This window comes from Dryobates pubescens, chromosome 20, assembly GCF_014839835.1.
Source record: "Dryobates pubescens isolate bDryPub1 chromosome 20, bDryPub1.pri, whole genome shotgun sequence".
In the NCBI taxonomy this organism is placed as follows: domain Eukaryota; kingdom Metazoa; phylum Chordata; class Aves; order Piciformes; family Picidae; genus Dryobates; species Dryobates pubescens.
Genome location: NC_071631.1, coordinates 6,569,745 through 6,592,282, shown reverse-complemented (window position 1 = coordinate 6,592,282; position 22,538 = coordinate 6,569,745). Strand labels below are relative to the sequence as shown.

Here is a 22,538-nt window from a genome sequence, read left to right as displayed (position 1 = left end):
TCAGGCTGGCAGGGTGGCAGGCTGGCAGGGTGGCAGTGTGGCAGGGGGTCAGGCTGGCATGGTGGCAGTGTGGCAGGGGGTCAGGCTGGCAGGCTGGCAGGGAAGCAGTGTGGCAGGGTGGCAGTGCGGCAGGCTGGCAGGGTGTGCGGGCAGGGCCGGGGTGTGCGGGCAGGGCCGGGGCGGCCGGGCAGGGCCGGGGTGGCCGCTGGCAGCGCTGCCGAGGAGTATTTCTGGTTCCCAATCATGTGATGGGGACATTATTTAAGGCGGCCGCGGGGCGGGCAGGCAGCTGCGAGCTGGGGCTGCGGTGCCACGCTCAGAGCCGGCCGGACCCCCGGGACCCCCCCACGCCGCCTGTGCCTCTCTGCCCGTGTCCCCCCGCCCCGAAATAAACCCCCTCCGCCATGGTGGACGCCTTCGTGGGCACCTGGAAGCTGGTGGACTCGGCCAATTTCGATGAGTACATGAAGGCGCTGGGTGAGCGCTGGGCGCCGGGGGGTGGGGGGACATCGCCCCTTTTTTTCCCTACCCTCACCCGATTTCTCTACGCCCCCAGCCCCCCTCGGTGTGCCCGGCCGAGCCCCTCCGCACACGGGGGTCCGCCTGGGGGAAGCCGCTGCCGGCCTGGGCGCGGTGGTTTAGTGGGGGGAGGGGGCTCCGGGGCTTTGTTCTTGGGCTGAGGCTGGGGGCTTCGTCCTTCCGTTGTCCCCCCCGGCCCGAGCAGACCTTGGTGGAGAAGGGAGACGATCGGGGGGTGCTGGGAGCTTCCCGGGACCCCTCCAGCCTCCGTCCCCCCACCACTCCCCCAGCCCCAGCCCAGCTCCCCGGCAGGGTGTCCCCCCCACCCAAAATCAGTTCTGACCGGTGTGCGTCCCCCACCCAGCCCCGGAGCTGGTGGGTGCTGGCGGTGGGGGATCCATCCCCGAGCGATAGCCGCGTTCCCAGCCCCCTTCCCTCTCCTCTCCTGCTCCGGGGCCCCCTCCCCCCAGACGCGGTGGGCACACAAAGAGTCCCCTGGGGCCGGGGGCGAGGAGCACTTTCGGGGTTCACCCACCGCCACCAAGGGGAGGAATAGCTCCGGGGTGACCGAGGACCGGAGGCTGCTGGCCACGTCCTGTCCCTCCGCACACCCTGAGCGCCTGCACCGCTGCCTCCCCCCCAGGGGTGGGCTTCGCCACGCGGCAGGTGGCAGGGCTCACCAAGCCCACCACCATCATCGAGCTGGACGGCGACAAGGTCATCGTCAAGACCCAGAGCACCTTCAAGAACACCGAGATCAGCTTCAAGCTGGGCGAGGAGTTCGACGAGACCACGGCAGACGACAGACACGTGAAGGTGAGCCCCCGGCGCCCCCTTCCCTCCCCCCGGTTGGACCACCCCCGGAAGGCTTCGTGCCCTCCGGGGCTCCGTCGTTTTGCCTTCGGGAGCGTTAAAACCTCTTTGCCCAGCGGGGCTGGTGCTCCGGCTCGGTTCCCCTCTCCTTGCCCCGTCGGCCAGCCGGGTTGCCCCCCAGGAGCGGCTTTCCTCCCCCGGAGCTGCCGGGAAGGTTGTGCAAGAAGCTCGCAAACAGCAGCTCCCGCCCAGGCCTTGCTCAAGAGGAGGAAAGGGCTGCGGTGGGCGATGTGGGGCCAGGGCTGTCCTCGCTCTGGGAGGGAGGCTGGCACAGGAGCTCTTTGTAGAGACCCCTCTTTGCCTGCCCTACAAAGCAGCCAGGGACTGGGGCAACTCAGCCTGGCCAATGCCTGCCCGGGGGCTGATGCCTCTCTGGAAGTTCCCTGGGAGGCCAACATCTCCCGGGCTGGGCTGGGCTGGGCTGGGCTGGGCTGGGCTGGGCTGGGCTGCTCCTCTCCATCAGAGCAAGGAGAAAAGGCTTTGACAGGTGTCACAACTTCCTTCGTGGCCTCTCCCACCCTGCAGAGACATTTTTCCCTCCCAGGACTTCCCTAGCCCCTGTTTTCCCCTAGCTTCTCAGTGCTGGTCCCACACCCAGCTGGGCAGCACCCTGGGCACCACCCAGCCTGAGGGGGCCCTCGGGTGGGACCTTAGGGGCGACCTTGGGGCTCACCGGACACAAAACCTCTTCTCAGGACCCAATCAGCGAGGCCAAGGGCTGGGCACTGGGCTCACCAGGTTCCCCAAGCTGGTGGAAACTATGCCCAAGGCAGCAGAGCCCTGTGACCTGCTGCCAGCTCCTGCCCTCAGCACAGGACGTGCCCTTCAGGTGCCCCTCGGCTGGTGGCCAGAGAGCAGAGCAGGGCAGGCCAGGGTGGCTGCCTGAGCCATGGAGCTGCAGAGCAGGGGGCAGGGGGAGGGTCTGCCACGCTGTGAGGCACCCAGTATAGGGGGGATCCAGGGTTGTGGGGCACCCAAGTGCAAGGGAGATGAGTTGTAGGGAGACCCAAGGTGTGTGCAGCCCCTGGCTGCGGGGCACTCAAGTCACTGAGCACCTGAGCAGTGAGGACAGCCCAGCCCTGGGGACGGCTGAGCTCTGGGGGAGGGTCCTGAATCAGGTGGGCACCTGAACCATGAGGAGACTCAAGCCCTGGGGGCATTCAAACCCTGTGGGCACCTGAACCATGAGGAGACCCAAGCCCTGGGGGCATTCAAACCTTGTGGGCACCTGAACCATGAGGAGACCCAAGCCCTGGGGGCATTCAAACCTTGTGGGCACCTGAACCATGAGGAGACCCAAGCCCTGGGGGCATTCAAACCTTGTGGGCACTCCAAACCCTGTGGGCACCCTACCCAAGCCCCGGGACCCCCCAGGAGGCAGCAGCTGGTAGTGGAGGAGCCGTGTGGGGGGCAGGGGGGCAGCGGTGCTGCCTGTCCCGGCACAACCCCGCGGTGCCGCGCTGTCACTCCAACCTTGGCAGCGGGCAGGCTTTCGAGGCTGAGTCAACAGCAGCGGCTGTGCAAACAGCAGCCTGGCGAGCAGGGGCCTGCTCGCTGCTGCAGCCCCTCCAAAACCCCTCGGGTGCGGGCAGAGGCCCCAGATCAAAGCACCAATGCCAGCCCCAGGCCTGCGTGGCCTCTTTGTTCCCCTCCGGCACGCCCGGGAGTGGCCCCGGCCGCGGCCCCGGGCAGGGCTCCCTGCGCTGGCCCCGGGTGAAGGTCACCGATGTGGCATCCGCAGGGAGGGTGCTGGGGGGCAGCCAAGGCTGTGACCCGGTCTGTGGCCAGAGCAGGACGTGGCCAAGGCTGAGCCGGTGGAGTCAGGCGAGGTGTGCCAGGTGGGTGTCCCTGGGGTGGCATCCACAGCACACACCTCAGCCACGTGGGGCCGTGGGGTGAGCATGAGGCCGCCCAGAGCCCTCCCCTCCGAGGGACAAAGCCCCCTGGGGCTGAGGAATGCCAGGGGGGAGGGTAACAGGGGTCCTGCTCTCTGCCCCCTGGGGCTGAGGAATGCCAGGGGGGAGGGTAACAGGGGTCCTGCTCTCTGCCCCCAGTCCCTGGTCAAGCTGGATGGAGGCAAACTGATCCACGTGCAGAAGTGGGACGGGAAGGAGACGTCGCTGGTGCGGGAGCTGAAGGATGGGAAGTTGATTCTGGTAAGGAGCGGAGACAGTCTGATACCGGGGGGGAGGGTCAACCTGGGACAGGGTCAGCTGGCAGCTGCACCAGCTGGGCACAGCTAACCCTCCCCCTCCTCTGCTTCTGCCACCAGACCCTCACCTTGGGCACCGTGGTCTCCACCCGCACCTACGAGAAGGCGACATAGAGGCTGTGCCCGGCTGCCCTCCTGTCCCCGCTGCCACCCTCCCCCCTGCCCTCAGCCCACGCTGGGCACGGCTCCTCCCGGCCTCTCAGCCTGCCAGGGCCATCTGCTGCCCCCCTGCAGGGGCTGGGGTGGTGCTTTCAGGGCTTGGCTTGGGGGTTGGGGTTTTTTTTATTAAGACTGGGAAAAGTCCACATGGAGAAGCAATAAAGGCCATGCTGGTGCAGCTCTGCCAGCAGCTCACTTGGAACAGGCTTTCTGCAACAAGGCTCTTCCCCAGGAGGGTGGGGAGGGACTGCCACAGGCTGCCCAGGGAGGTGGGGGAAGCCTCATCCCTGGAGGTGTTTGCAGCCAGGCTGGATGTGGCTGTGAGCAACCTGGGCTGGGGGGAGGTGTCCCTGCCCGTGGCAGCAGGGTTGGAACTGGCTGAGCCTTGAGGTCCCTTCCAGCCCTGACAGCTCTGTGATTCTGGGCACATTGCTACCCTTGAGCCATGCTGGGAGATACATCCAGCCTGGACACCCTGGCAGGGATGGGGTTAAACGACCATGATGCCAGTCTGCCCTGCTCTCTGAGGCAATGAGAGGTGCTTCTGCTCACAAATGGGCTTTTCCAGGGGGAATGGCAGTGTACCCCCCCAGCAGCTCTGCTGCCAGCTGTCCAGGATCCAGCCACGCTCCCAGCCCAGCCCAACCAGCTCTGCAGCAGTCTGGGCAGTGCTGGGGCCAAAGCATCAGCTGATGGTGCCCGCCTGGCAGTGCCCGAGCCAGCACGCAAGGGCACGGTCACTTTGTGCCTGCTCTGGGGAGGGGACTGGCCCAGAAGGGGGGACTCAGCCAAGGGGAACTGAGGTGAGAGGCACTGGGGAGGGCAAAGCACAGGGAGAAGAGGTAGGGTTCACCCAGCCACCCCCAGCTGTCCTCCTGCTCTGCCAATAGGGCGTTTGTTGGCCACACTCCCCAGCCCCACACTTCAGCCCCAGCCCCACTCTTCAGCCCCAGCCCCACTGACCTGCCCCAGCCCAATTTGTCAACCCCAACCCCAGCCCCACTCTTCCTCCCCAGCCCCTCCCCAAGCCCCAGTCCCACTCTTCCTCCCCAGCCCCTCTCCAGCCCCACTGTCCAGCCCCAGCCCCACTGTCCAGCCCCAGCCTCACTGTCCAGCCCCAACCCCAATGTCCAGCCCTACTCTGCCTTCCCAGCCCCACTCCCTCTCTCCCTCCCCAGCCCCACTCCCACTTGCCCCCAGAGCCAGAGGCAGCAGGAGTGGCTCCACTCCCCCCACTGCTCACATCTGCCCTGGCAGGGCCAAGCTGCTCCCAGCCTCCCTCTGTGACCAGCGCAGCCTGGAGCAGCCCCAGAGGCCAGCCCAGCCTCTCTGCCGCCCCTTCCCTCGTGACCTTCAGCTCCAGTTACAAGATTTATGGTCCAGTCACCCTTTATAGCAGGCAGCAGGCTCCTCACATGGGCCAGCTCATCACACACCCCCTTCCCACCCCCAGCAACCTCTGGAAGCAGCCAGGACTTCAAAACAAAGCCCCAAACCCAACCCTTCCAGTGCAGGGCTTGTTCCCCCCTCACCCACCCAGCCCTGTTTGGTTTTCCTGCCCAAGATGAAGGGTGGAGAATACAGAAGGAAAGACCCAGTCCAAAGTGCAGCTGGGGCCTGGGGAGCTTTATTTCCCATCCCCTCCCCAGGCAGCAAACACTCCCCAGTTAATGTTTACTTCCAATACCTCTGCTCCCCAGGTTGCTGCTTCTCCCCTCCCCAGGCTGGCAGACAGGAGGGAGGGGCTGGGGGATGCTTTGCAGCTCCACACTGGCACTGGCTGGGGACACACAGCCCCGGGGCAGGGCTCAGCAACAGTCCCCCCTGTCCCTGTGCTGGGCAAGGGAGAGCAGAGCTGGGCAGCTCCACCTTCTGCAGGCACCCGGTCGGGGGCCGAAGCCGTGCCGCTGGCACCGGTCGCAGGTGCCGGCAGCGGGCCCAGAGGCTATGGGATGGGAGAGGTGCCGAGGGAGGGGTGTACAGAGCCAGCCTGGGGACAAAACAGCAGCCTGCACGGGGCAGCTGGCCTCAAAGTCAGCACCAGTGAGGCCACACAGCCAGGGACACTGCTGGGAGAGGGAAGGTCCCGCTCCCTGCCCCGGAGCGAGGGCCGCGGGGATCGGGCTCTGCTCTCTCCTTGTGCCGCGCAGCAGGAGGGGCTCAGGGCTGCCAAAGCTCCACCTGCCTGCTCCTCACTCCCGGGACTGCTTCTTGTGCTTCTTCTTCTTCTTCTTCTGAGCCTTGCTGGCCTTGCCTGAGTGCTTGCTCCTCTTGCTGGCTGGCTGAGCCCTGTCGCTGGCCGAGTCTGAGCTGGCCGAGTCCGACTCGGAGGAGTCTTTAGTCTTCTGCTTCTTCCTCTTCTTCTTCTTCTCCTAGAGAAGGGGAAATGGGGGGGAAATGGCACTGTGCTGCGTGCTGAGGGTCCTCCAGCCTGTGGGAGAGGCAGGCAGCTCTGGCATGGAAAACACACAAGGCTCCTGCCCCAGCCAGCCAGGCTTTCACCTGCTCCCAGCGGCACCGGGCAGGGGACAGAGGCTGCCAGCGCCGGAGGGCACCGAAATGGGAATCCCAGCCTGGAAACTGGCAACTCAGAGGGAGCTAGAGAATCCCTGCAGGGCAGGGGCTGGAGGGGACCTCTGGAGAGCACCCAGACCAACCTCCCCTGCTCAAGCAGGGCACCCACAGCAGCTTGCCCAGGAGCACAATGGCCGGGGGTTGGAAGCTCTCCACAGGATACTCCACCACCTCTCTGGGCAGCCTGCTCCAGGGTTCTGCCCCCTCACACCAAGCAAGTTTCTCCTCCTGTTCAGATGGAACCTCCTGGCTTCCAGTTTGTGCCCACTGCCCCTTGTGCTGTCCCTGGGCACCACTGAGCAGAATCTGGCCCCAGCCTCTTGCCCCCCAGCCTTTCTCTCTTGCTGAGCATTGCTCAGATGCCCTCTGGGGCTGCCCTTCTCCAGGGCCCCAGGGCTCTCAGCCTTTCCTCACCACCACTGGCATTTAAGGCCACTCTTTCTTGCAGAGGTTGGCAGGGTTAACCCTTTTTTGCCACCAAAACAGGTTTCTAAGCCATCCAACTGAGCCTGGGGGCCATCCCTCTGGCCCCCACACCATCAGCAGCCCGCAGAACCGAGCACTGGAGCCCTCCTCACTACACAGATTCAGTGAATGGTTTGGGGTGGAACAGACCTCAAGGATCAGTTCCATCCCCCTGCCACGGGCAGGGACACCTCCCACCAGCCCAGGCTGCTCAAGGCCTCATCCAGCCTGGCCCTCAACACCTCCATGGAGGGGGCAGCCACAGCCTGCTCCAGCTCCTCGCTGGAAAGCCCAAGCCCCAGCAGCCAGAGCTTCCTGCAGCCCTCCCCAGGGGCAGCCAGGTGAGCAGAAAGCCCTTCCACAAGCAGCAGCAGCACCCTGCACAATCCCCAGGCTGGCTGCACACCCTCCTGTGATCCCAGCTTCCACACACACACAGGCAGAGCCTGGGAGGGGGGCAGCCCCCAGGCTGTGTTTCTGCCAAGCTCTGGAACAAAGGCAACATCAAGCTCCAGAGCTGACACTGAGATGCAGCCTGAGAACAGCTGGTGCTGGAAGCAAGCTCATGAGGAACCCCAGAATGGATCTCAACCCTCAGTGGTGAGGCACCTGACTAACCACCAAGCAGAGGTCAGCACCAGGTACAGCTTCCACTGGAGCTGCAGCAGGCAGAGCAGCCCAGAGCCACAGAGACTCTTCAGTGATGCAGATGAAGCCTCTCTAATGATGTTGTAGAGCAATTTGGGCACATTTCATGGGCAAATGGTGCTGGGAGAGGATCTGCCCTGCCCAGCACACGCAGCCCAGCTGCCAGCCCAGCTCTGCACATTGCTTCACCCCCTTCCAGCAAGGAGCAGGAGGGAAAAAATGCTGACAGCAGCTCTTGAGAGCTGGTTGTGCCCTCCAGGCACTCAGGAGTTTCACAGAGCAGTTAATCACCACCTTGCAGCCAGCACAGGAGGCAGAAGGGGCAGCCAGTGCCAGGAACACGAGGCACTGGCAAGGAGTCACCTTCTGTGTGTCAATAGCCAAACACCTGCCCCTGAGCCCAGCACAGCTTGCCTCTCTGGTTCTCTGAGCAGCTGCAGAACCCCCTGGGACAAGGTGGAAGGCACTGCTCTTCTCAGGTGTATTTCAGCAAGATGCTCTGCAGCAGACCTGAGTGTCCTGCTGCAGTGAGGGCCCTGCTCTAAAGCCCTCCCTGGTGCTGGGAAGGAGCTCAGTGAGCAGGGAGAGGGGCACAGAGAGAGGGCTGCAGGGGGTTCACATAAAGCACTTCAGAGAGTCCCAGCCTGGTGTGGGCTGGAAGGGACATTTAAAGCTCATCCAACTCAACCCCTCCCCAGTCAGCAGGGACAGCTTGCAACTACAGCAGGTTGCTCAGAGCCCCAACCAACCTGACCTGGGGACACAGTGAGCTCCTGAAGGGCAACAAAGATGATCAGAGGGCTGGAGCACCTCTGCTATGAAAACAGGCTGGGAGAGTTGGGGCTGTGCAGCCTGGAGAGGAGAAGGCTCCAGGGAGGCCTTTGAGTTTCAGTTCAGTATCTGAAGGGCACCTGCAGGAGGGCTGGGGAGGGACTGTTCAGAAGGGGCTGTGGGGAGAGGGTGAGTGGCAATGGTTTGAACTGGAGCAGGGGAGATTTAGGGACCTCAGGAGGAAGGTCTGCACAGTGAGGCTGGGGAGGCACTGCAACAGGCTGCCCAGGGAAGTGCTTGAGGCTCCATCCCTGGAGCCATTCAAGATCAGATTTGCTGTGGCCCTGGGCAGCCTGCTCTAGCTGGAGCTGTCCCTGCTGCCTGCAGAGGGGTTGGACAAGCTGACCTTTGAGGGTCCCTTCCAACCCAATGCAATCTGTGAAGCAGAGCAGGAGCAAGGAGCCATGGCCATGGCCCCACCTCCAGAGGGCTGAGCTCTCCCTTAGCAGTGGCAGAGTCTCCTAGGCCTGAGCCAATGAGTCAGAGAAGCCCAGGCAGCTACTTCCAGGCATCCCTGGAGCAGGAGGTGGTCTTGGTAAGCCAGATAAAAAGCCACATCTGCCCCAAGCTCTGGCTCTGGTGGGTTCTGAGTGTGGCTGTGCCCAGGCTCTGGGCAGCAGCACAATGGGAGAGGGGCAGGGGGCAAGTGCCTGGCCCAAACATTCCACACCCAGGCAGTCACATTGCAAAGCAGTGTAAGAGGAGCAGCCTGCAGTGCCCCAGCCAACAGCTCTGCCTGCTTCCTTTGCCAGGAGTGTCCCCAGGCACCTCAAGGCCACCCTTGGGATGCAGAGTGTTGACTGGGAGAGCTTTGCTGTAGGTCACCCCTGCAGGGCTCTCGGTGCCAGCTCCTTGTCTCACAGGGGAGCAGAAGCAGCAAGCCCAAGGGCACAGCAATGCCACTCACAGCAGTGCAGGAAGGATGAGTCCTTGAGGAGGCCAAGCTGCTCAGCCAGCTGCTGTGCACATCTGCAACCACTGCAGCAGCTGAGCCAAGGGACAGAGAACAAATGTGTGCCCAGGGAGCAGTGGCAGTCCTGAGGTTCAACAAGGCCAAGTGCCAGGTCCTGCACTTGGGTCACAACAGCCCCAAGGATGCTTCAGGCTTGGGGCAGAGTGGCTGGAAACTGCCTGGTGGAAGAAGACCTTGAGGGGGATGGCTGACAGCAGCTGAAGGTGAGCCAGGGAGTGCTCAGGTAGCCAAGAAGGCTACCAGCAGCCTGGCCTGGAGCAGCAATGCTGTGGCCAGCAGCAGCAGGGCAGGGATTGTCCTCCTGCACTGGGCACTGGTGAGGCCACAGCTCAAACCCTGGGTTCAGTTCTGGGCTCCTCACTCCAAGAAGGACATTGAGAGGTTGGAGCAGGTCCAGAGAAGGGCAACAGAGCTGGGGAAGGGTCTGGGAACAGGGCTGGGGAGGAGCAGCTGAGGGAGCTGGGGGTGTTCAGCCTGGAGAAGAGGAGGCTGAGGGAGAACTCATTGCTCTCTCCAGCTCCCTGAGAGGAGGCTGCAGTGAGGTGGGGGTTGGGCTCTGCTCCTAGGAGCAAGCAATAGGACAAGAGGAAATGGGCTCCAGTTGCCCCAGAGCAGCTTTAGGTTGGACATTGATTTCTTCTCCAATAGGGTTGGCCAGCCCTGGCCTAGGCAAGTGGGGGAGTCCCCAGCCCTGGAGGGGTCTCAGAGCTGGGCAGATGTGGTGCTGAGGACCATGGCTCAGAGGTGAGCTGGCAGTGCTGGGTTGAGGGTTGGACTTGATCTTAAAAGGTCTCTTCCAAGCCAAAGCATTTCATGAGTCTGTGAGAGCTGGAGCCCTGAGCTCATCCCTGGCACAGTTTGGTTAGGACCTGTGTGAGAGATTTTCTCCTCCCTTGGGCAGCTGCTGCCTCAGGCCTGGCACACACCCACCCCACCCAGCACAGCCCTGCCTGGGACTGGACTGCAAAGCAGCTGCTAAATGCAGCCTGGCTTCTCAGGAGGACACTCAAGACACAGCAGCCTGCCCCTGCTCACCTGCAGGACCCCAAGCTGAGAACCCAGCACTGCTCTGTTCAAAACAAAGCCCAGCAGCAGCAAAGCACAGCATGGAAAACGAGGCAGAGAGGGGAAAACAACCCCCCTGCAGGAGCTGCTTTGCACATCCTGCCTGCCCAGCCTCTGCTGGTGGCTTGGAAGTGCCCCAGGCAGCTCCCCAGGGCAGGAGAGCACCTTGAAGTCAAGCCCACAATGGACTTAGGTCTGTGTCAACAGCAGCAGCCCTCCAGTGCCTCTCACAGCCCTCCCCTGAAGGGCAAATTAGTATTGCTTGGGGGAAAGGAAGGGGCTTGAGGCAGAGAGGAGGCTGGGCCCACTCCTCCTCTCCATGGGACATTTCCTCCTCCAGCTTCAGCCCCCTCCAGGCAAGTGCAGGTTCAGCTGCAGATTCAGGGCCTGGCTTAGGAGAGAGGCAGGAGAGGCTCTGGCTTCAGAAACAACAAATCCTCCTCCAGCAGACACAGAAGGCCAAGCTAAAGCCAGCAGCTTGGGGTGGGCTGTGTGCTGCTGCAGCAGAGACAGTGGGGAGACTCTGGCACAGGCTGCCCAGGGAAGCTGTGGCTGCTCCTTCTCTGGAGGTGTTCCAGGCCAGGCTGGATGAGGCCCTGAGCAACCTGGGCTGGTGGGAGGTGTCCCTGCCCATGGCAGGGGGTTGGAGCTGCATGATCTTTAAGGTCCTTTCCAACCCAAGCCCTTCTGTGATGCTGTAAGGTGAGAGCTGCTCACCTCATGAGGAACTGAACAGCTCTGGCAGGGAGGTGGCAGAGCAAAGAGCACAGCCTGGAGCTGAGCACCATGCAAAGAGTCCTCAAGGACTCCAGGGAAGAGAGCAGAGGCCTAAGCTCCCTCCACACCCAGAGGAGCCTTGGCCTGGCCCAGGTTGTGGTGGCACCTCCACAGGCCTGGGCTCACTGCTGTCACCCCAAAACCTGAGTGTCCACAGTTTCCTGTGGGAACCACTCCCAAGTCCCTCAGCCCCAGAGGAAGAGCAGAAGCAAATCTTGAGAGGGCTCTGGGAGAGGGTGGGAAAGAGTTAACCCTTCTGGAGAAAGAAGAATGTTTCTCAAGCTTTTGCAGCCTCTGCACATGGTGAGAAAGTTTGCCCAGGCCCTCCCAGCTCCCAGGGCTTCATTCCCAGAGCTTGGGAAAGGGCCTCAGCAGGCAGGGGCTGCAGGGAGGACAGGATGTCACAGGACTGCAGGGGAGATAAAAGCACACACGTGGGCATTGTGCTGGCTGAGAAAAGCCTCAGGCTCCTCTCTGGCCTGGGGGGGGCTCCTGCCAGCCCAGCTGCTCCCACCACCACAGGCAAAGGCCTGGCAGGGCAGCAACACAAACACCAGAGGGGAGGAAAGGTGGAAACACTGCAGGGAGAAGGGCAGGAGCAGGAAAGCTGAGCAGCTCCTGGGGCAGGAGGCTGTGCTGCACAGGGATCCTGCACAGGCAGTGTCCTCTGCTAGAGCACAGGGCTCTGAGCACCCCAGCAGCACTGCACTGCTCACCAGGCACTGGGGAGGCCTCACCTTGACTCCTGGGCTCACTTTTGGGCTCCTCACTCCAAGGACACTGAGGGGCTGGAGGAGGCCAGAGAAGGGCAACAAAGCTGCTGAAGGTCTGGAGAACAGGGCTGGGGAGGAGCAGCTGAGGGAGCTGGGGGTGTTCAGCCTGGAGAAGAGGAGGCTGAGAGGAGACCTCATTGCTCTCTACAGCTCCCTGCAAGGAGGCTGCAGTGAGGTTGGGGTTGGGCTCTGCTCCCTAGTCTCAGGTGATAGAAGGAGAGGAAATGGCCTCAAGGTTTCACCAAGTTAGCAGAACCTGGCTGACAATAAACCTGCCCTCTGCACAAGCTGAGCTGGGATGCAGAGGGTTGGGCTAGAGGCTGGCAAGTGCTGCTCACCCTCCTGCACCTGGGCATTCTGAAGAGCTGGCACTAAGAGGGGAACACATGTCACACAACCCCAACCCAGTGGGGGTGGAAGGGACCTCTGGAGAGCATCCAGTGCAACCCCCCTGCTGCAGCAGGGCACCCACAGCAGCCTGCCCAGCAGCACAATGCCCAGGGGGGGTTGGAAGCTCTCCAGAGGAGACTCTCTGGGCAGCCTGCTCCAGGCCTCCAGCACCCTCACAACAAAGAAGTTTCCCCTCCTGCTCAGATGGAACCTCCTGGCTTCCAGTCTGTGCCCACTGCCCCTTGTGCTGTCCCTGGGCACCACCGAGCAGAGTCTGGCCCCAACCTCTTGCCCCCCACAGCTCCTTTAGCTCTTGCTGAGCACTGCTCAGCTCCCCCCTGGGGCTGCTCTTCTGCAGGCTCTCAGCCTTTGCTCCTCACAGAGATGCTTCAGGCCTCTCAGCAGCCTCTGCTGGACCCTCCCCAGTGGGTCTCTGTCTCTCTTGAACTGGGGAGCTCAGAACTCAACCCAGCACTCCAGCTGTGGCCTCAGCAGGGCAGAGCAGAGTGGGAGAACACCAAGGCCCCCTCCTGCCCTTTGTGAGGCAAGTGGCTCCAGGCTGTGCTTGAAGAATGTTTCAACAGCTCACTCCAAGTATTTGATCTGCAGATAAGAGGGGAGGGCCCAGAACTTTGCAGGCACTTGCAGCATTTTCCCCTCAGCCCCTTTTGTGCAGTTATGGCCTCATTTGGAGGCTTCTGATGTGTGGCCTGAGAAATCAGAATGGGTTTCCAGGTACACAGCATACAGCATCCTCAGAGAGGGGCCAGGAATCCTCCCAGGGCTTGGCTTTTACTCTTAAGAAGGGGAGGGGGAGGAAAAAAGGGGGAGGGAGAGGGGAAGGAAGGAGCCCAGCAGGGCCAAAGGTTGGCAGGGGGGAGGGGGCAAAGGGAAGGAGCCCAGCAGGGCCAGGAGTTGGCAGGGGGGAGGGGGGAAAGGGAAGGAGCCCAGCAGGGCCAGGAGTTGGCAGGGGGGAGGGGGGAAAGGGAAGGAGCCCAGCAGGGCCAGGAGTTGGCAGGGGGGAGGGGGGAAAGGGAAGGAGCCCAGCAGGGCCAGGAGTTGGCAGAGGGGAGGGGGGAAAGAGAAGGAGCCCAGCAGGGCCAGGAGGAAGAAAGGGGGGGGGGGGGGGGGGGGGGGGAAGGGAAGGAGCCCAGCAGGGCCAGGAGGAAGAAAGCAGAGGGAAAGGGAAGGAGCCCAGCAGGGCCAGGAGGAAGAAAGCAGAGGGAAAGGGAAGGAGCCCAGCAGGGCCAGGAGGAAGAAAGCAGAGGGAAAGGGAAGGAGCCCAGCAGGGCCAGGAGGAAGAAAGCAGAGGGAAAGGGAAGGAGCCCAGCAGGGGCTAGAGAAAAGCCATCACAGGTGCCACTGACTCCCCAGCTCCAAGAGCCATCAGCAAAGCAGGCCAGGGCCAAGTGAATCCCAGCAGCTGAGCAGCAGAGGGGATGCTGCAGCAGCATTGCAGCCCAAGCTGCAGAGCCTTTCTGCAGAGGGAGGGGAGCAAAGCAGCAGCAGCAGGTTCACTTCCTCCCTGCACACCTCCTCCCACACACACTGCCACGTTCCCACAGGAGCTGCAGCACCCTCTGGCCCCCAGGGCAGCAGCCAGAGGGACACTCACATGCCCACATGCCTGGGCTGCTCCCTGGGACCTCTGCACAGCACAGTGTCAGCAGCATCTCTGCTTCTCCCTCCAGTCATTTCTGCCCCCAGGATGTCAAGGCCAGGCTGGATGAGGCCTTGAGCAATCTGCTCTAGAGGGAGGTGTCCCTGCCCATGGCAGAGGGCTGGAACTGGATAATCCTTAAGGTCCCTCCCAACCCAAACCACTCTGTGAGTGCCTGGGGTGGGGGAGGCAGGACAGGGCTCTCACACACAGGAGAGGCAGAGAGCTCTGCATGTGGTGGGTGCACTGCTCAGTGGGGAAGGTTGGATGGTCTCATCCAGACAGCAGGGGGCAAGGACTCAAGGTCCAGGTGGAGCCCAGGGACAAGCAGTGCCTCTCAAGGGTCTCTTTGATACCTTCATCAAGGCCACAGACACTGGGATCAAGGCACTCTCAGCATCTATGGAGACCACACCAAGCAGAGGGCTGCAGCTGGCATTCCAGAGGGACCAGATCCACCCCAGAGGGGACCAGATCAGGCTGGAGAAGTGGCCTGAGTGATCCTCAAGAGGTTCAAGAAAGCCAAGTACAAAGCCCTGCACATGGGACAGGACAGCCCCAGGATCAACACAGGCTGGGGGTGAAGAGGGCAGAGCAGCCCTGTGGAGGACTTGGGGGTGCAAAGCTGGACAGGAGCCAGCACTGAGCACTGGCAGCCCAGCCCCAGCCTGTCCTGGGCTGATCCCCAGCAGGGTGGGCAGCAGGGGCAAGGAGGGGATTCTGCCCCTCTGCTGGGCTCTGCTCAGACCCCCCCTGCAGTGCTGGGGCAGCTCTGGAGCCCTCAGCACAGACAGGGAGCTGTTGGAGCAGGGCCAGAGGAGGCCACAGCAATGCTGGCAGGGCTGGAAGCCCTCTGCTGTGAGGCCAGGCTGAGAGAGTTGGGGTTGTGCAGCCTGGAGAGGAGAAGGCTCCAGAGAGACCTTCTGGTGGCCTTGCAGTGCTTCAAGGGGACAAGAAGCAAGCTGGGGACAGAGTTTTGAGCAGGGCCTGTTGTGACAGGCCAAGGGGGGATGGTTTGAACTCCAAGAGGGAGATTCAGAGTGGAGAGAAGGGAGAAGTGTTTGACACTGAGGGTGCTGAGAGCCTGGCCCAGGCTGCCCAGAGAGGTGGGGGCTGCCCCATCCCTGGAGCCATTCCAGGTCAGGTTGTTTGGGGCTGTGAGCAACCTGCTCTGGTTGCAGCTGTCCCTGCTGGCTGCAGGGGGTGGGACTGGATGAGCTTTGAGGATCCTTTCCAAACCAAACCATTCTGGGAGCCCTTGCTGTGTCCCCTGGACAGATTTGTGCCCATGCTCACAGCAGAAGCCTGGAGCAGTGCAGGGACCTGAAGTTCAATCCTGGGAATGCTGCAGGGCTCAGGCAGGAGAGAAGGGAGGAACTGAGGAACCATTGGGAAGGCAAGGCATGAACAACTGGAGGGAGCACCCTAGGGTGCTGCTGTAAGGAGGAGAACCTCTGGGGAGAGGAAAGAGCACCCAGAGAGTGCCAGGAAGCATCAGGGAACAGAAAGTGCTGCTGCTGAAGAGCCACAGCTGACACTCTCCACTCACCCCAAAACTTGATCTGTGCAATGCTGTTAGCATGGGAGGGGATGGGGGCAGCCAGGCAATTGTTCTGAGGCTGACTGAGCTATTCCTGCTTTGGGTTAACCCCCCTGGGGCCCCAGCCAACAGGGAAGCATATGGTGGCTCCCAGAGCAGCTCACAGCAGGCACTTGAGACAACAAGAGAGCCATTCATCTCCAGGAGCTCACATCCTGCCTCCAGAAGGCTCCAAGTTTTGTTTTCCAGCACTGGGAAACATCTGAGAACTTTTGATCTCCTCCTTGAGAAGGGAGGAAGATGAAACAAGACCAAGTGCAAGGTCCTGCAGCTGGGTCAGGGCAATCCCAGGCACTGATATAGGCTGGGCAGGGACTGGCTTGAGAGCAGCCCTGGAGAAAAGGCCTTGGGGGTGCTGAGGGAGGAGAAGCTCAACAGGAGCCAGCAGTCAGCACTTGCAGCCCAGAGAGCCAAGCAGAGCCTGGGCTGCAGCAAGAGAAGTGTGGCCAGCAGGGCCAGGGAGGGGATTCTGCCCCTCTGCTCCACTCTGCTGAGACCACAGCTGGAGCTCTGTGTCCAGTTCTGGAGCCTCTGTTCCAGGAAGGATCTGGAGGTGCTGGAAGGTGTCCAGAGAAGGGCCACAAGGATGAGCAGAGGGATGCAGCTGCTCTGCTGTGAGCACAGACTGAGGGAGTTGGGGCTGTTCAGTCTGGAGAGGAGAAGGCTCCAAGGAGACCTAATTGTGGCCTTCCAGGATCTGAAGGGGGCTCCAAGAAAGCTGGGGAGGGACTTTTGAGGGTGCCAGGGAGTGATAGGGCTGGGGGGGGGGGCGTGGAGCAAAACTAGAAATGGGTAGATTCAGAGTGGGTGTTAGGAAGAAGTTGTTGCCCATGAGGGTGGTGAGAGACTGGCACAGGCTGCCCAGGGAGGTGGTGGAAGCCTCCTGCCTGGAGGTGTTTGCAGCCAGGCTGGAGGTGGCTGTGAGCAACCTGCTGTGGTGTGAGGTGTCCCTGGCCATGGCAGGGGGGTTGGAACTTGAGGTCCCTTCCAGCCCTGACAATTCTGTGATTCTATCAAAAGAAGGAGGCAGATCTGAAGGGCAGCTGCTCAGCCTGCCCTGCTCCTCTCCCTTCTTACTGCTCTTGCCCCAACACCTTCCTCTATCCTGACCTGAGGGCCCTGCTGCCAAGGGTGGCCTGACCCAGCCAGCACCCTGTGAACTCCTCATCAGCTGTGTTTGCCCAGGGAGCAGCCCCCATCCCAGCCCCTTTGCTCCATGGGGGAATGGCAGACATTCACAGATTGCATTGGGTGGGAAGAGACCTTCAGAGGGCCTCTTGTCCACCCCCCCTGCTGGGGGACAGCAAGCTCTCCATGGGACACCCATGTGCCCCTGTGGCCAAGAAGGCCAAGGGTGTCTTGGGGGCCCTGAAGAAGAGGGATATGCCAGAGAGTGTCCAAGGGATGCTCTGAAGATGCTGAGGGGCCTGGAGCAGCTCTGTGAGGAAGAAAGGCTGAGAGCCCTGGGGGTGTTGAGCCTGGCTGCTCATGGCCATGCTCACAGCATGAGCCCCAAAAAGGACATCACTGAACCACAGAACAGTTTGGCTTGGAAGGGACCTCAAAGTTCACTCAGCTCCAACCCCCTGCCATGGGCAGGGACACCTCCCACCAGCCCAGGTTGTTCAGGGCCTCATCCAGCCTGGCCTGGAACACCTCCAGGGAGGGAGCAGCCACAGCCTCCCTGGGCAACCTGTGCCAGTGTCTCCCCACCCTCACTCTCAACAATTTCTCCCTCATCTCAGTCTCAATCTTCCCTCTTGCAGCTCAAAGCCACTGCCTCTCACCCTGTCACTACAAGCCCCCATGGCTGCAAGCCCCCAGAGCACATTCTGTGGCTCACTTTTCCAAGCCAGGCCTCAGGCACCTTTTACCTTCTTCCTCTTCCTGGAAGGATCCTCAGCCATGCTGCCCTTTTTCTCCCTCTCACATCCTGCTGCTGCCACCTCCTCTTCCTCCTCCTCTGGAATGAGGCTGTACTTGGTACCTCCAGGCTGCACAAAACACTCCTTGGCAAAGTGACCTGTGCAGGAAAGTGTTTGAAGGAGAACTTCAGCCCTCAGTTTCTTTGCACCAAGTGCAGCTCAGCCCCCCTGAGGTGCTGCCAGTGAGCTTCTCTTCATTAGCCACAAGAAGGGAGCCCACACTGAGGGGGAAAGACTGAGAGAATTGGGGCTTTTTAGACTGGAAAAGAGCAGAGTGAGCTGGGGTGGGGAGATGTGATCAATGCTGATCAATACTTGAAGAGTGGCTGTCAGGAGGATGGGGCCAGGCTTTGTTCAGTGGTCCCCAGTGACAGGACAAGAGGTGACAGGCACAAAGCTGAGCATAGGAAGCTCCACCTAAACATGAGGAGGAACTTGTTTAGTTCAAGGGTGGTGGAGCCCTGGAGTAGGCTGCCCAGAGAGGTGGTGGAGTGCCCCCCAGCTCTGCTTGAACATACCTCTGCAGCCACATTTCTTGCACACAGTGTTCAAGACAGCTTCCAGGGTGATCTTCTGGCTGCTGTAGTCCCTGAAGCTGCGTTTCCTCCTCTCATCCTGTCTGGGAAGGGAAGGGCAAATCCACTCTCAGTCCCCTCTCACCTTCCACCTTCTGCATTGGTGTGAACAAAACCTCAGCACCACCTGTCATGGATTCACAGAATGGGGGTTGGGTTGGAAGGGACCCCAAAGATCATCCAGTTCCAACCAGGCAGGGACACCTCCCACCAGCCCAGCTTGCTCAAGGCCTCATCCAGCCTGGCCTTCAACACCTCCAGGGTGGGGACAGCCACAGCCTCCCTGGGCAACCTGTGCCAGTGTCTCCCTACTCTGCCACTAAAGAATTTCTTCCTCATCTCCAGTCTCCTCTTGTTCTGGTGCTGGTTGCCTGGGAGAAGAGCCCAACCCCCACCTGGCTACAACCTCCCTGCAGGGAGTTGGAGAGAGCAATGAGGTCTCCCCTGAGCCTCCTCTTCTCCAGGCTAAGCAACCCCAGCTCCCTCAGCCTCTCCTCCCAGGGCTGTGCTCCAGACCCCTCCCCAGCTTTGTTGCCCTTCTCTGGACACCTTCCAGCAACTCAACATCTTTCCTAAACTGAGGAGCCCAGAACTGGACACAGGACTCAAGGTGTGGCCTGACCAGTGCTGAGCACAGGGCAGAATGACCTCCCTGCTGCTGCTGGCCACACTGTTCCTGATGCAGGCCAGGATGCCATTGGCCTTCTTGGCCCCCTGGGCACACTGCTGGCTCCTGTTCAGCCTATTATCAACCACCCCCCCCAGGTCCCTTTCTGCCTGGCTGCCACTCTGACCCCAGCCTCCAAAGGAGGGAGGGCCTAGAGCACAACAGCAGGGCAGCAGAGGCAGGAAGCTGAGGCAGGGAACAGCCAGCAGCAGCAGCAAGCTCAGCAGATTTACCTACTCAAGGGCAACGTTGTTGGGGTCCAGGTCCTTTCCTGTGCCTTGGTTAACAACCTTCATGGAGAGGGAAAGCTTCACTTTGTCATCCTTCATCTGCAAGAGGAAGGCAGGCAATGAGAAGAGTAAATGATAACTGTGTTAATGAACACACTGTGCCTGGAGGCCTAGAGAGGAGGAAGAGAAGCTCTGGACAGCAGGCAGCAGCACACAGGACACTACAGGAAGTGCTGTTGTGCTGGTACTCTGCAGCTGCATTCACAGCACTCCAGCTGATGACACAGCTGCTGTTCCCCTGCTCCCCCAGCAGCAAGGCAGCAGATTAAGAACCTGCTTTCAATAAGGCCAAGGCTTCATCAGCTGGCTAAGGGCCTTGTGGGCTTCCTTGTTTCCCTCCACTCCTGCAGCACTGGGATCACTGTGCCCAGAGCCATGTGTGCAGCAGCACAGGGAGGGGATTCTGCCCCTCTGCTCTGCTCAGACCCCACCTGCTGCACTGCCTCCAGCTCTGGGGCCCCCAACACAAGGAGGACCTGGAGCTGCTGGAGAGGGTCCAGAGGAGGCCACAAAGGTGATCAGAGGCTGGAGAACCTCCCAGATGGAGACAGGGTGGGAGAGTTGGAACTGTTCAGCTTGGAGAAGGCTCCAGGGAGACCTCAGAGCAGCCTTCCAGTACCTGAAGGGCTGCAGGAGAGCTGGGGAGGGACTTGTGACAAAGGCTGGGAGGGACAGGGTGAGGGACAATGGCTTTGAGCTGGGAGAGGGGAGATTGAGAGTGGAGAGGAGAAAGAAATTCCTTGCAGTGAGGGTGGGGAGACACTGGCACAGGTTGCCCAGGGAGGCTGTGGCTGCCTCCTCCATGAAGGGAGGTGTTGAAGGCCAGGCTGGATGAGGCCTTGAGCACCCTGTGCTGGTGGGAGGTGTCCCTGCCCATGGCAGGGGAGTTGGAGCTGGATGAGCTTTGAGGTCCCTTCCAACCCAACCCATTCTCTGACTGCATCTGGAAGTGAAGAGAAGCCAGGTGAATGGAAATCAATACATCAGACCCCAACTTGGAGCTCACAGCCTGTGTGCACAGCAGCTCTCAAGGCTCTGGCAGCCCAGGTTACCCACACAGCACTGCAGGAAGAAGAGCCAGCCATACCTCCTTGCCAATCAGCTTCACCCACACCTTGTCCCCAACATCCACTATCTCTGAGGGCTTCTCCACACGGCAGGAGGACATCTGAGTCCTGTGCACAAGGCCTGGGGGCAGTGTTGGAAGAGGGGAGAAAAAAAAGAGGGTTAAAAACCATCAAGACAAGTCTCCACAGAATCCCAGCTTGGCCCTCCAGGAAATTCTACCCCAAAGCTCAACCAACATCTTAAGGTTATCATCAAAAACATCCTGAGGGGACCAAAAACCACCTCGAGGGAGGGGATTCTGCCCCTCTGCTCCACTCTGCTGGGACCACAGCTGGAGCTCTGGGTCCAGTGCTGGAGCCTCTGTGCCAGGAAGGATCTGGAGGTGCTGCAAGGTGTCCAGAGAAGGGCCATGAGGGTGAGCAGAGGGCTGGAGCTGCTCTGCTGTGAGCACAGACAGAGAGTTGGGGTTGCTCAGTCTGGAGAAGAGAAGGCTCCAAGGAGACCTAATTGTGGCCTTCCAGTATCTGAAGGAGGCTACAAGAAAGCTGGGGAGGGACTTTTGAGAGTGTCAGGGAGTGATAGGACTGGGGGGGGATGGAGCAAAACTAGAAATGGGTAGATTCAGATTGGATGTTAGGAAGAAGTTGTTCCCCATGAGGGTGGTGAGAGACTGGCACAGGTTGCCCAGGGAGGTGGTGGAAGCCTCCTGCCTGGAGGTTTTTGCAGCCAGGCTGGATGTGGCTGTGAGCAACCTGCTGTAGTGTGAGGTGTCCCTGCCCATGGCAGGGGGGTTGGAGCTGGCTGAGCCTTGAGGTCCCTTTCCAACCCACAACAAAACCATCCTGGAGCTACTAAAAAGCCCTCTGAGTCTTTTTGGTATTCACACAAACACACCATCCCATTCCAGGATGAGAGGAAATGGCCTCAAGTTGCCCCAGGGGAGGTTTAGGTTGGACATGAGGAACAATTTCTTCCCTTTGAGGGGTGCCAAGGCCTGGCCCAGGCTGCCCAGGGCAGTGGTGGAGTCCCCATCCCTAGAGGGGTTTCAAAGGTATGGAGATGTGGTGCTGAGGGCCATGGTTTGGTGGTGAGCTGGCAGTGCTGGGTGAAGGCTTGGACTGGGTATCATGAAAAGCCTTTTCCAGCCCCAAAACAAATCCAAATACTTTCTGAAAACCACAACAGTTTCCTAATTGAGAGGAAAAAGCCTTTTCTGAGCTCTTTCAAACAGCTTGGAAGCCTTTAGCTAGAAGGACAGCTGCTTGGCTCAAAACACCACACCAAGACAAAAAGAAGAGACACAAACCTTGCCTCCTGCAGCCAGGGATTTTGACAAAGGCTCCATATTCTGTCACTGTAGCAACCTGGGAAGAAAACCAGCACACCTCAAGGGAAGGCCTTCACAAAGCAAGCTCTTCTCAAACCACTGCTTAGAAATGCACCCAGAGTCCTCCTGCTTTCCTGCAGGTTTCCACTTCAGAGCTGGTTAGACACAGCAGAGCTTGGTAGCTCTGGAGCAGCTGTGGTCAGCCAATCACTCCTACAGTGTTCAAGAGAGCAGCTGGTATGGTTCTGCCTCTGCCATAGATCCAGCAATAGTTTGGTTCACAGGATGTCAGGGGTTGGAAAGGACCCAAAGACATCATCCAGTCCAACCCCCCTGCCAGAGCAGGACCATACAATCTAGCTCAGGGCACACAGGAACACATCCAGACAGGCCTTGAAAGTCTCCAGAGAAGCAGTTCATGGAATACCAGGCTGGAAGGGACCTCAAGGATCATCTAGTCCAACCTTTCAGGCTAAGAATATAGTTTAAATTAGATGGCCCAGCACCCTGTCAAGACAGGCCTTGAAACAGAGTGATTTTCTGAGTGATTCTGAGACTCCACAACGTCTCTGGGGATCCTGTTCCAGTGGTCTCTGAGCTTTACAGTAAAGAAGTTCCCCCTCCTGTTGAAGTGGAAGCTGCTGTGCTGCAGCTTACATCCACTGCATCCTGATTTGCCCCTATAAACACAGAAAGGCCACCAGAAGGCCTCCTAGAGGGACATCTGTGCAAAAACACATAGATAGACGCAGAGAGATGTGTGCATACGGTCAGCTACTCAAAGTGCCACCGAACTAAGCAGTGCCTAGATCAAGATAAAAAGCCACATGCCACAGGCTGTGCCACCTCCCAGAGCCACACACACCTCTCCCCACACACCTCTCCCTGGAAGATGGCATAGAGCTCGGGCAGGGCCTCCATCGCCGCAGAGCTGAAGGAGTCCAGGCCAGAGAAGCCCCAAGCGTCCCTCCAACGCCGATTCCAGCCCGGGCTGCGGCGCGTTCACTGCCCGAGCACAGAGAGAGACCTTGTGACGAAATACGCAATTAATGCACGAAACTGCGCGCGGCCAGGCCCATTATAAGGCAACAGTCATTAGCTTGCCTTGATTGAGATCACGACGGAGCTCCCGCAGGGGCGGTCACAGTGCTCCCGCCGCTCTCTACC

General features: G+C 60.4%; 2 protein-coding genes across 2 annotated transcripts; one reads left to right on the top strand and one right to left on the bottom strand.

Moving 5' to 3' along the window:
• Positions 1-260: 260 nt before the first annotated feature.
• On the top strand, positions 261-3,783 carry FABP3 (fatty acid binding protein 3). The gene is made up of 4 exons (XM_054170354.1): positions 261-477; positions 1,163-1,335; positions 3,447-3,548; positions 3,665-3,783. Exons 1-4 carry the CDS (start codon positions 405-407, stop codon positions 3,716-3,718), a joined length of 402 nt encoding a protein of 133 aa, XP_054026329.1. The 5' UTR covers positions 261-404; the 3' UTR covers positions 3,719-3,783.
• Positions 3,784-5,656: 1,873 nt separating this feature from the next.
• Positions 5,657-22,506, bottom strand: ZCCHC17 (zinc finger CCHC-type containing 17). Its single transcript, XM_054170353.1, has 7 exons — positions 22,251-22,506; positions 21,351-21,408; positions 20,064-20,164; positions 18,924-19,015; positions 17,963-18,063; positions 17,394-17,542; positions 5,657-6,135 (listed from the first exon to the last, which is right to left on the bottom strand). The coding sequence occupies exons 1-7, from the start codon at positions 22,290-22,292 to the stop codon at positions 5,956-5,958; spliced, it is 723 nt and encodes a 240-aa protein (XP_054026328.1). The 5' UTR covers positions 22,293-22,506; the 3' UTR covers positions 5,657-5,955.
• Between the last annotated feature and the right edge of the window lie 32 nt (positions 22,507-22,538).